Genomic DNA, 12449 nt, shown 5'->3' with positions numbered 1-12449 from the left:
ATTCCAAGTTCTTCTTAGATTCATGTTAATGTAAATACTGGATAGGTTAACTAAAATCCATAGAGATTTAACACTTGTAACTGGTTTGATTTTTTTTTTGTTGTTTTTTTTAAATAATCCTGTAGGGTGTCAGAATGTTTCTTGTTAGAAATTGAGCTGTTTGGTGCCTTCAATCCTTCAATCTGTTTCTCATTTTTAGAAATTCAGATGTCCACTGTCTGTAGTGAGGAAAAGTATCTTGTCTGTAAGTTATCTTTTAGAATAAGAATAAAAATGAAGTGAATGTATCTTTACATAAAAATAAAAGGGTACAGTCTTCTAATAGTTGGTTCGCAACACTGAGTATGTTAATTGTAATGAATTTCAGTGTTGCTGCATGTGTCCTTTGTTAGGTTTTCTGTACAGAGGAAATTACTAGTAACTATGCAGTAGATCATCTTTTTTGCAGTAGCTAAGTGACGTAACAGTTTGGTAATCATTATTCAAGGATAGCTGTCCAGAATATAGCTGATGCTAAGGGGTAATTTATGCTGCTGTGACTTTGCTCATGTGGATTATTGCAAATGTTCAATGGATGTTTAAGGCGGTGGATACAACGTTGACAGGAAGCATCTTTTCTTGATCTTAGAGACTGATAGGAGGAAGGTGTTCAAGTTTCAGTTGTTCCCTTTAACCAGGCAACTTCTGCTTCAACCTACATGAGGTTTACAGTACCAGTGTGCCACTGTTGTAATTTGCATGAGTGATGTAATTGTTATGAGTAAAATGATATGCAGTTTGTATTTTGTGAATGGCTGTAAAGTTTTCAGGTATTGCTGAGAACAGAATTTGAATGTGAAATGCCTTTAAATGTTATTTAAATAAACATCCTGATGGCAGGCTGTATTGTTCATCTGTGATAAGTTACGTTAAAATGGTAAGTCCATAAAGCACTACTAGGTTGTCTAGTCAAAGACTCTCATACATTGGATTCACGTTCGGAGTCGAATTAGGAGGAAATTTTGCTTGGAACATGCAGAAGTCCCAGATGCGTAGCCCCTATTTTGCCACAAAATCTTGAATTTCTTACTCTACTTTAAGGCAGTCTAGTGAAGTCAATTTAAGTGCCTTTTGCCAAGAGAACCTTGGTCAAATTACCCAGCAGGTCACAGCAGAGATTGGTTCGTTTCTGTAACGGTGCAGATTAAACTGTTCCCTGCTCTTCTCTGATACTGTCAAATGTGCTCGTGCCTGTGTGGGACCACACTGGAGGGTAGTGTTGTTACAGCAGTTTGTACATGGACTTGGATGATGCAGAAGTAGTTCCATTTTTTTTCTTAGGATCATTTCTGTGGACAGCTCTTGCCCTTCCCTACTCTAACAGACATGTGCAGGAAATAAGTCAAGAGTTTCACAAGGGTTTGTATGTTGGTTTTATCTGGGTAACCCTTGTCTCTGCATCTGTCTGCATTCCTAGTGCTGCATGCAAGTTGAGATACCGAAGTAAACTTGACTTCCGTCTGAATGAGGTGGAAGTCAGGTTAGGGGTAAGAATAGTCAGTGCCTGCTTATGTTTATTTTGGAGATCTTTTTGTATCATCCTTCTTTACATTTACAACTCACAGTTTACAGGTTGTACCTGCTCCACTGCTATCTTTTTGATCCTTAACAGGGTGGGATTACATGGTTTTAAACAATCTTGGATCATAACACTCATGAATGTCAAGATTAAAAGTATTACTTGAACCTTGTACAGCTCTAGGCAAGTGTTCTTCTTTCCAATGGGAACTTGCTCAAATGTCAAGTTTATCTTGTGTTCAGGTTATTGCAATGTGCTTTATTTGGAGTGGCCCTACAGGAGCACTTCATGTGCTTTAGGCAATTTCTGTTGGCACAAAACGGGGAACTTTTCTTCATCCAATTTTTTCTCAATGTGTTTTATAGGTGCTCAGCATCGGCTGTTCACTTTTTTTTTCCCTGGATTTTGACTGGTATACTGTTTTAAGAATAGTAGATCCAAATTATCTAATCCCTGTCTGTTGGAGAGAGTTCTCACTACTCTAATCCATCGTGGGAATAGCGTTTCTGTCATCCATTAGTTATTTTCAGTCTCTGAAGCTAGAGCTGTCAGAGGGAAGACTTATGTTTGTATAGGTCATACTGGAATCCTTACTAATTTGTACAGGGCTCTAATTATCTGGGCAGATACATGCAGGGAAAAATGAATACTTTCTTTTTAATTTACAAGACTAAAATAGGTACTGTGTAACAACAGATTGTTAAACTAAATATTGGCTTTCTTCAATAGTATTCTCAGGACTGATAAGAATATTTAAAATATTTCTGTTCAGGTAAGTTCGATGTAGCAAGAAACTTGCTGATAATTGTTATGAACATATTTTATGTAGCATCTTTTCTCTCATGTATGACTTTAATATTTTCAGCTGTTTTTGTCATCAAGAGCTCGAGGGTACAGCTATGTCTGCCAGACTGTGGATTATTCAGATAATGTTTATGAAGTTAGGGTGAGTATTTCTTTTTTTGTATTTGTATATGAATGTGTGTAACACTACATGATGGTTTCAGTCTTATCTGAAAATAATATGTACAAAGTTCTGCTGTCAGCCATGACTCTATCCCGTTATATTCTCACAGGCTGCTTCAGGTTTGACTAGGTTGCACATAGCAGGTTTAATCAAAGTGCATCAGTGTATTTGCATAAACTTTCATCTGACTGCTACAAGTAAGGGTAGTCTTAAAGATACCATCCTTGGCATCATCTGCGGTTGTACAATCCAGGATAAACTTTGTGTACATACTTCGGTTCCTAGACCTTGCTGCAGTTGATGATACCAGGGTAACCGCAGTAAAGGTGTAGTGGTGTAGCTAGATCAAAGCAAGTAAGATCTGTCAGCATATATTGTGGTTGCACTTCACTCATACTGGTGAGGCAACTTTTTGTCTCCTTTACCCATGTTTGGCTTCATGAGGTCTTTCTGGCTTCTGGCAAGTGTATTATCAGTACATTTCACTGCAGAAGCTTAGATTTCAAATGTGTGGTTTTCTGGAAAGAATTCAAATTACAATCAAAGTGCAGATGCTTGTAAATTTCCGTAACGCTGTTGATTAGGTCATGTATTAAACCTTATCTTCTGGCAGAGCTGACACTTGAGAATCTCTCAGCTGTTCTTGCAAGTTTCACCTACAGATGAGAACATGTTCCTGAAAATGTAATGAAAGTGTGTTATTATAGACTAAATACATTTAATATTTAGAACACATTTCGAAAACTGTCTGTCTACAAGGTGGCTGTTCATGGGTAGTATTACTCAAAAGCTTGTGCGCATGATGGAGGAAGTAGTGAGAATAGATTTGAGTCTTACACATTATGTGTAACGGCTGGTATTGCAGAACAGCTCTGTGTGTAGATTTTGACTGGCCTGATGATAGTGGCTTATCTTTAGCCTTTGCCAATACTGTGCACTCACTATTTTGGTCACTACAATACTTCTGTTAATAATTTTGTTTAAGAACAAAATCTAGCCAAGTATAACAAATGCTTGACAAGGTATTTTTCAATAGATAAGCAAAACAGAATGCCCTTGTACTCAGCTGGATGACATTGAGGACTAGTATGGCATATATTGAAGGAATTTTTATATTAGCTAAGTACAAGAGGTAATGACTTTTAGTATGCAAAAATCCTGTTTCATAGCCTCACTTTTAGGTGCACTTGTTTCTGGGAAGCTGTGGAGGGGCCAGACCTGTTCAAAAGAATGATCTTCTGGGGTTTCTTATTACAAAAAACAAAGCATTATTATACAATGAAATAAAGGCAAAATTACCTGCACAATGTATTTATTGCATATGAGATGTCCAGAAAAGGAAGGTTACTCTAGCAATATCTACTCTTTGAATTTCCTGACTTTTTAAATTTTTTTTGTAAACTTGTGGAGTTGCATAAACTTTAGAAATAAAGTTTTAAGTTACAGCATGTTCAGTTTGCAACAGAGAGTTGAGGAAGCAGGGAAAATCGAGTTCTTCCAAGCTGTTGCAGCAGCTGTATAGTATGTTATCAGTCAAGACCCTTATCTTGATCATTATCTGGTAGTTATTTTGAATGAATTCTCAATTTAGGTAAAGAATTTGCAAATAGAAAACTACTTTCCACAAGTGTACTTTGCCTAACTAAAGAGTCTAGGATACATTTCTGGCCTGCTTCACAGTGTATCATGCTCTTCATTTAGAAGGTATGTTGTTTTGTTTTGACATGGTAGACAAAAAAAACCCCAACAAAACCTCCTCAGGATTCCTTTCACCATCGTGTTTATTAATATAAACTTGCAAAAGCAGTTTTAAAATGTAAGTAAGTGTGGGGTGCTTTTTGCAGTTTTCAGTTTAAAATTGATAAATCTTGTAGCACACCTCTCACACCCTTTTAACAGATCTACATACTAAATGTCTAGCATCTATTGGCATGGGGTTTTCCTCTGAAGAGGAATGCTGCACTGCAACTGTAGAGTTAATTACAATTGCAATAACTTTATTTGTAAGAGCATCAGTAAATAAGTCCTGTATTAGTCAGATAAAGGAGACTGGCACTAATTCAAATGGAAACAGCACTGAGCCCAGAAAGCATTATGGAACAGGCTCTGGAAAGGAGTAGCTTCATATATGACATTATTGTGGGGCTTAGAAAGCTGGAACAAATACTGAAAAATGTGAAACTGATTGCATATGGAGGTCTAAATGGCAACATGGAAGCCCTGGTATGACCTCTGTTTCTGTCTTTTTGGGAATGTGCCATTATGATGTTGTGATGTAGAGGCCCCTTTTGACCAAAGCTCCTGCTCAAAATGAGAGGTCAAGAAACCATCTTTTGTTCCTCAAGGGAGTACAGAAAGCAAAAATCAACAAGTGTTTCACTATGCTGGATGCCAGAGAATGTCTTTCCTTTCCTCTCCAACCCACATCATGTGTCAAGACAGTAAGCAGATGGTGGTTTCAAGGGAAATACCCTGGCTGTTGCTCTAGAAGAGGCAATGGATGACTGCAGAAAGCAGGAATGGAAACTTCATTCTATAGTTGCAGGGGATGGAAATTAGATTCCACAGGTGCAGAAATATTTGCAGAAATAAACTCCTTTCTAAAGCACTTATCTTCTGGGTGTAGTAGGTAGGCACTTACTGACTGCTGGCAGGAAGTTGAGGAGTGTGTTTTGTAATTGGTTATATAAAAACCAAAATGTTCATAGTAGACAAGAAAGAAAAGGGGGAAGAAATCCCCAAGAAGTGATTTTGAAGGAGCTGCATCTGCATCTTGGAAGAACTTTTTTGGTTATAGCTTAGGAGTCAAAATAATAAACACAAAGGGCTGAAGTGTTAAATCCATGTTTTGTAGTACTCCTTTGGAAGCTCTGGTATTTGGAGTGAACAATTTCCTAACACTGTGTAACTTAAGGCATGTTAGTGCCTGTGAATAGTCACTTTCTCCCTCTGCTTAGATTTGTGTGTCTTTATCTCCCATGTCAAAGTCCACCTATTTTATTAGCATTTCTGAAGAGCTGAGAATTAGGAATCTGGGCCTGTGTGAATTGGTTCCTAGTTTTAAGTGTGATGACTGTAATTGTAAAGCTGACCTATAGTTGTCTTCTGTATTGTAATTGTAATCTGCATTGTTGGTATTTATGTCTAGAGCTTGAGTAGTTTCATCTTATGAAATAAATACAAAAATAATTTACTTTAAACTTCTGTGAAAAGGGAATTTGACCTAAGAAAACAGACTTCATGGTCCTGTAAATAAAATTTTATAACTGAAGCAGGGAAAGAGTTCTCTTTAAGAGCCACTTTAATTTTTCATGTTACTGTTGCCTTCTAAGAAGTACCTGTCCCTGCAAACCACTTAATGGATAACTGTCTCCAACCTGAAATGAGGAATGATGGTGCAGGAATGGAGTCCCATGTTAAAACAGCTCTCTGTTCAAAAACCCTGCAGCAGGCAGAGGTTGTGGACTGGACCTGTTGTTGACCCCCTTAATCCTAGGATGTAATATAATCTTTCTGTGCCATCTGGTGTTTTAACAGACTTAGATTGGTGCATATGAAAATTGTCAGAAAAGGTATGGGTGTGACTAGTATTACTCGTTTCAGGAATATGCCTTTTTAATGCATATTTTCTTTTAAGCTAAATATTTCTTTCATGCTGTGTCCAGAGAAAGGCCACAGGGCAGGTCCTAACTTCTGGTGCTTTGCAGAAGAAGTTTAATAGTAGCCATCTGCTCCTGACATAGCTTTTATATCGCTGTATGGTTCTACTTTATTTCTGCCCTCTGTCACTGACTGCATGCATGGCCTTGGGCAAATGACTTAATGTCTGGGTTGTTTGGGGTTTTTTTCCTGCATCTGTAAGCTAATGATCAAAACATCTGTATAAGTCATTGGGAGCACTGAAATAGATCATCAGTACACGAAACCTATCAGGTTTGAGAATAAATGGTAGTAAAATTTGATGATAGGAAGAGAGCAAAAGAGCTGTCAGACAAAAATCTACAGGAACACAAAAATCAGCAGGTATAATCCTGCAAAGAAATGGAGGCTATTTTTGTTCTTAAGTGATGGAAAGTGCTTTGATCAAAGTTTAGCTGATTTTGATCCACAGACTGTAATTGCTTTCTGTGCAAGGCAGGTGGAATTCAAAAGAGGAGGAATGAGGTGTGTTAAATGACTTGTCTAGGAGTATATAGTGAACCTGTGGCATCCTGGGCACAAATCATAAGGTTCTTTGTTGGATTTTTCTCCACTTACATTTTGCTCTATGTCATACAGTAAATTGGCTATTTGTTTATTGGCTATTTGGCATATTGTTCCACTGTTTCTTTAACAAAATGCACATTGGCTTTATAAGAGATTTTATGTCAGTTTGCTTGTAACTGACTTTTTGATTCTTTAAAAGTTTCTCGGAAGGAATACCCTCCAAAGAGCTTGAGTATTGTAGTGCTGGCTTGTCACTTTATGGATACAGTCCACAGTGTTTATTGTTAACTCATGAGATGAAAAGATGCTTATGTTAATTTATTTAAGAGATGCAGCTTTAGCAAAGATCTGTAGAAGATGCTGAACTGTTATGATAATCCATGGGTGTGAGACAAAGCCTTGCTGTGGGTGTTATTAAACACCTGACTACCTGTCCTGGAGGCAGAGCTGTACTGGATGTTGAGCAACATTAATATATATATTGATGGTTCTTGCAGCTTGCAAGAACTTGCCTGGGAACTCCAAGATCTGTGGGAGTCACTTTTCTCTCCAACTTTGACAGATATTAGTATCTTCTTATATAAAACTGACAAAATAAAAGGCTAAATCATGTCCAGAGGGTGAGAAGGGTATTCATTAATGAACAGATAGAAGTCTGCAGTTTGGCAACAGTAGGCTGTGCAGTCCCTTTGGAAAACTGCAGAGTCTGCAATGCAGATCTGTGGAACTCTGCTCCCGCGCTGCTTTTTTGCTTCTGCTGTAATCTCTCCTAAAACGTTCATCAGTCCAGTTATGGCTGTGACAAACTTACTCTGAGGAGGCATACATTCCTTTCCTCCTAGTTCGGAGAGGTGGAGGAAAACACCATGCAGGGTTGTAGCATTGCTCTGTACTGCTCATTCTCCCGATTGCCCTTTCTCTCACTTGCCTAACAGTATGTGTGTATTTGGGAAGGGAAGCTACTGCTCTCTTAACTTCTCTTCTATCTTCTCTGGGGACTGAGGAGGTGGTGGGGTTATTTCATACCATGTTAAGGTAAGTAACTCTGATTTGCCATCAGATGAGTCCTGAAAGACCAAGTGAACTTCTTACAAATAGGTGTGTTGTGACATTGCCTGCTCTCCTTGCTGGTGGTGCCATTTGCAACTTTTCTTTTTTTTTCCCTCCATTCTCTATGTGAGTCATCATCTGGGATATGTTCTGGTCCCACCCTTGCATAACAAGCTAGATGACTTAGGATGCCAGGAACTAGACCTGTTGCTATGCTTTGGGATCTGGAAGGGAGTCCCCACCACCACCATACCCCATGTCATAGTATTAGCAAATTGCTACGTAGAGCTTCTGGGCTTTACCTGGTACAGCAATATCCTGTTTTCAGTGGGAAGCCATGTTTATGTTGCATCTTGGGCAAGATCCACTGTGATGAATGGATTAGAAAAAGAATTTTGGGTGTGTAGCACTGCCCTGTTAGGTAGATGGGTTATATCTCTGCAGCTTGTGTGGCTCCCATGGTCTCATTTCTTCTATTCCTTGAATGGTACAAAGCCACTGGGGAATGCCGCTTTCCAGAGGTGGTTACAGAGCAGGCCAGAAGACATTGAGGGGAATAGTGTTCTAAGGGATGTGAAATCTGTACCTCACCTAGCTTGTAAGAGTGATTTGGTATCTTCCCACCCATATGCCTGTAGTACTGAAAGAATTCTATATAAGGTTTCAACCTTGGCAGCTTCATTTTATCATAATGTTTCTGCCTTGTTGTTCTGACCACATCAAAGTATTGCCTCATTAGTATGGGACACCCTGTGGTACTCTTCTCCTGCAAAGCTTAGGATAGAGAATGAGGACACAAACTCCCTATGTTTAGCTGGTAAACTGTTTAGAGATGGCAAAGCTTTTGATTATGTTAGTTCTTTTCTACAGTTATGATTTGTGAGCAGTAGACTTGAAGTAATAATTCCATGTCCAGAATACATGAATGGAGTATTGTTTTTGTTGTTTTTCCTCATACCACCAGATGTTCGATGACTCCACCTCAATGTTTACCAGGATTTGGAGAAGGAAGAAGTATCCTTCTCTTGCAGCAGATAGGTGGAGAGAACTTCATTCCGTTCAACTTGGAATCATTAAAACTTCTGTGTTGTCTTTTTTTTTTTCATTGCAGATAGCTGCTGCTTTATGGTGGTATTATGTCTCTAAAGGAATTGAATATTTGGATACAGTATTCTTCATCCTGAGGAAGAAATTTAACCAAATTAGTTTCCTTCATGTCTATCACCATTTCACCATGTTCACCTTGTGGTGGATTGGTATTAAGTGGGTTGCAGGTGGACAAGGTGAGTTCCCTTCCTCCCATACCCTTTTGACTGGACATAAGGGAGAATTAGTATTGTTGGGATCAATGAAAAAAAGTTTTCATAGACTTCACATTATAATATACAAGACTGTTTAAATAGCACTGAAGCAGTGCAGTAGCTTTAATGCCTACAGTCTACCTCTGTGGGAAACGTGGGGGAGGAAAAGATAACAGGGCAATAACCTAATGAATTGCAAAACTTTTTTTTTTTCTCATGGGCATCAGTTGCAAGCCTGAAGTTCTGTCTTCAAAATTATCCTTGTTCTGTATGAAATAGAAGGATGAAGTTGTCTTGCCTAACTTTAATTTTTGCAGATACAGAGAACTGCAAAATCTAATTATGGGCCAAAATCTGTGTGCAAAAGTAATGAAGCTAATGGAGACATTGTTTTGGCATTATATCTGAGTTTGGGGTTTGCTTTCTCTTTTATAAAGAGGCATGTATAAAATTCTGAAACCTTCTCTTGAAGGTGAGCCAATAAATCTGTCAATTAACTTTTAAAACCTGTTCATAATGACACAAGTCTATAATTCATTATCAGTATTTTTTTTTCTTTGCTTCCTTTCTAAAACCCCCATCAAATAATTTTATTCCATTGTACTTGCCACATCCTCCCTTGCTTCCATTGTACCCTTATTCCTGTTGTTTCGCCTTGTGTCTCTCAAATTGTAAGCTCTACAGAGCTGAGGGTTCAGGGAAAATACCCTGTTTTGTTTGTAATGTGCTTTGTAGGCTTAAGACACTGAAAATAGCAATAGTATTAGCATAGTAAACACCACACCAAACTAAGATTTTGGGGTTTTTTTGTCAAACCACATATATACTTAATGCATGGGGGGTTTATGCTCTCATTTACTGTAGATATCTTGTACTGAATCGTTACTTATATTCAAAAGAAGAAATATTTAAAATTAGTATCTGTGACTATCCTTGAATTTTCTCCCAAGTATTCTGCAGGATGCAAGTACTCAACCAGACATTTAATGATCTTTATTGGCTACTGCACCCATAAAATAAGTTTATTGGAGACTGGATGCTTACTTGTAGTCTTACATAGAAATTCCATGGATATTTCAAATTGCCCTCTCCCCTGTTGCCTCTTCAGACTTTTCATGCTACATAGCTGCAGTTTTCTAATGCAACAGTTGCAACTATTTGCAAATTTATTTCAGGTTTTGGTGTTCTTGCACTGCCCCTTAGTTTCTAGCCCCTGCAAAAGGAAAAGCAACAGTTGCTCTTCTGCATTTAATGTAGCGCTACTGCATAAATGTGGATATATCTATGTTCTTCTGTTTTCTAGTTGATAGCACATCGCTTACATAGGCAGATCTATTATAAACTAGACCCTATTATAACTAACTGGGTGTAGGCCACATGGGCATGTGAGCTGTTTGATATCAGCAGCTACTGTCTGTATTGCCCTAATCTTATACATTAGAGCCTTTTTGAGCCTCTCTGGCAGTGTAAGAATACCTTAACAAGATATAATTTGTTTCTGTTAAATGGCTGCTAATCTTGACAGAGCAGAGAGATCTTCATGCAAATGAGAACTGTTGTCTGTGTTTCCAACATGAATCATTCTGGAAAAAGTTATACTATACATTTATATATTTAAGAATGCTGGCTATTTAAAGCCATAAAGAAAGAAAGAAACTAAAGATGAGCAATTTAGGCAAACTCACTTGGCAATGCACTTAAACATCTTAAAACCACAACTGCAGTTCTGTGTTGTATCATATTTTGACCGCTTTAATCAGACTTCCACATGAGTTTCTTGACTTCTTCCTGAGACATGAACCTTGTGTATTTAAATATAGTTTAAAAGATTTAAGTGCAGAACTTGATAGAAGCTGTATTTGATAATGTAAAGTATAATAATCCTTCAGCAAAACAATTGCATTTATACTACAATAACTAACATGGAATCCATATGACTTACAGAAAAGTTTTTCATAAGTTTTTTTGTTCAACAGACATAAGTAGTTCCATGAAACATGTGACATACTACTTGCATGAACAGTTCTTCATGTCAGCACAAGTTCGCAGTCAGGTCTATATTATGCTATTGAATATTTCAAAGATGGAAGCCTGGCATGTCCAGTGCTTTATAACTTCCTGTCACATTAAAAATACTTGAAAAGACTTCTTTCTTTTTTCAAAATTACGTGACAATCCTCCCTTCTGTTCCTGGACAGCTTTTTTTGGAGCTCAGATGAATGCATTTATTCATGTCATTATGTACATGTATTATGGATTAGCTGCCTGTGGCCCTAAATTTCAGAAATACCTGTGGTGGAAACGATACTTGACCATATTGCAATTGGTAAGTAAAATTTCTTCCTTTATCTCAGAAGGTATTGCCTCTGAGTGGGTTTGCATTTGCAGAGCTTTGGAACAGATGCTGCTCCTTCCACAAGTTCTTAGCTGTCTAGTACTCACAGCTCAAGTTAGAATACTTCCTGGAGATGGACGTATTTATTTCAGTTCTCAAAAAATACACGGCATAGATAAGAGTTTTGTGAGTAAAGTCTAATACTACTTTACTGGTTGTTTCAACTGAACCGCAAAAGGGAGCGAAAATCCAGATCTCTTAACATCTTCTCATTTTCCTATTTCTGAAAACTGGTGCTGGGTACTGCAATAAATGTGATGACCCTGATCAAGTATATGTGTGCATGCATGATGTGACAGCAAAATACAGCTTCCCTACTGCCTCCCAATTTAGCAGTTTTCATAACTTAATGCATCGGTATACATTGGTGCAGTCAGACCTACAGAATATCCAGACCTTTTTGATTTTCTGTTTTCTGTCTTTCAGGTGCAGTTCCATGTGACTATTGGCCACACAGCCTTGTCTATTTATATTGATTGTCCTTTCCCTAAATGGATGCACTGGGGTGTAATTTTCTATGCTGTCACCTTCATTTTCCTGTTTGGTAACTTCTACTATCGGACATATAAACTGCCCAAGGAACCTGTAAAGAATGGCAAAATAGCAAATGGTGCTGTTGCAAATGGAGTAAGCAAATCAGAAAATAATGCAGTGGTGGAAAATGGAAAAAAGCAGAAAAAGGGAAAAGCAAAAGGAGAGTAACTTGATCCAGGCCTTAACCATTGTTGGCAGTGAGGAACCTCCAGCTTGGTTTATAAAAGGAAGAAAAAAACACTATCTGTACCAATTAACCTTAGGTTACTGAAGAGCTAGAACACAGATATTTTCATTATTTATGAAGATTGTTTTAAGAACAACACTAAAGTTGAATTCCTATTGTAATTATGTAATTATCATGCATATGGTCTCTCTGTAAACTTGTAGACTGCTGGTGTTGGTGAACGTAAGGAAGAATTGCAGTTGATTACATGT

General features: G+C 37.8%; 1 protein-coding gene across 1 annotated transcript in view; it reads left to right on the top strand.

The window, feature by feature from the left end:
- ELOVL4 (ELOVL fatty acid elongase 4) overlaps positions 1-12179 on the top strand; it is a gene marked incomplete at both ends in the record, with an annotated part of 29866 nt that extends 17687 nt beyond the window's left edge. Inside the window, 4 exons of the mRNA XM_081998508.1 lie at positions 2424-2504; positions 8893-9064; positions 11281-11408; positions 11904-12179. Of these exons, the coding sequence (XP_081854634.1) occupies positions 2424-2504; positions 8893-9064; positions 11281-11408; positions 11904-12179 (657 nt within the window). The remainder of the gene's footprint in view (positions 1-2423; positions 2505-8892; positions 9065-11280; positions 11409-11903) is intronic.
- Between the last annotated feature and the right edge of the window lie 270 nt (positions 12180-12449).

This window comes from Phaethon aethereus, assembly GCF_964289735.1.
Source record: "Phaethon aethereus genome assembly, chromosome: 3".
Lineage (NCBI taxonomy): Eukaryota > Metazoa > Chordata > Aves > Phaethontiformes > Phaethontidae > Phaethon > Phaethon aethereus.
The sequence above is the reverse complement of the archived record's forward strand: the minus strand, read 5'-3'. Positions and strand labels throughout refer to the sequence as shown.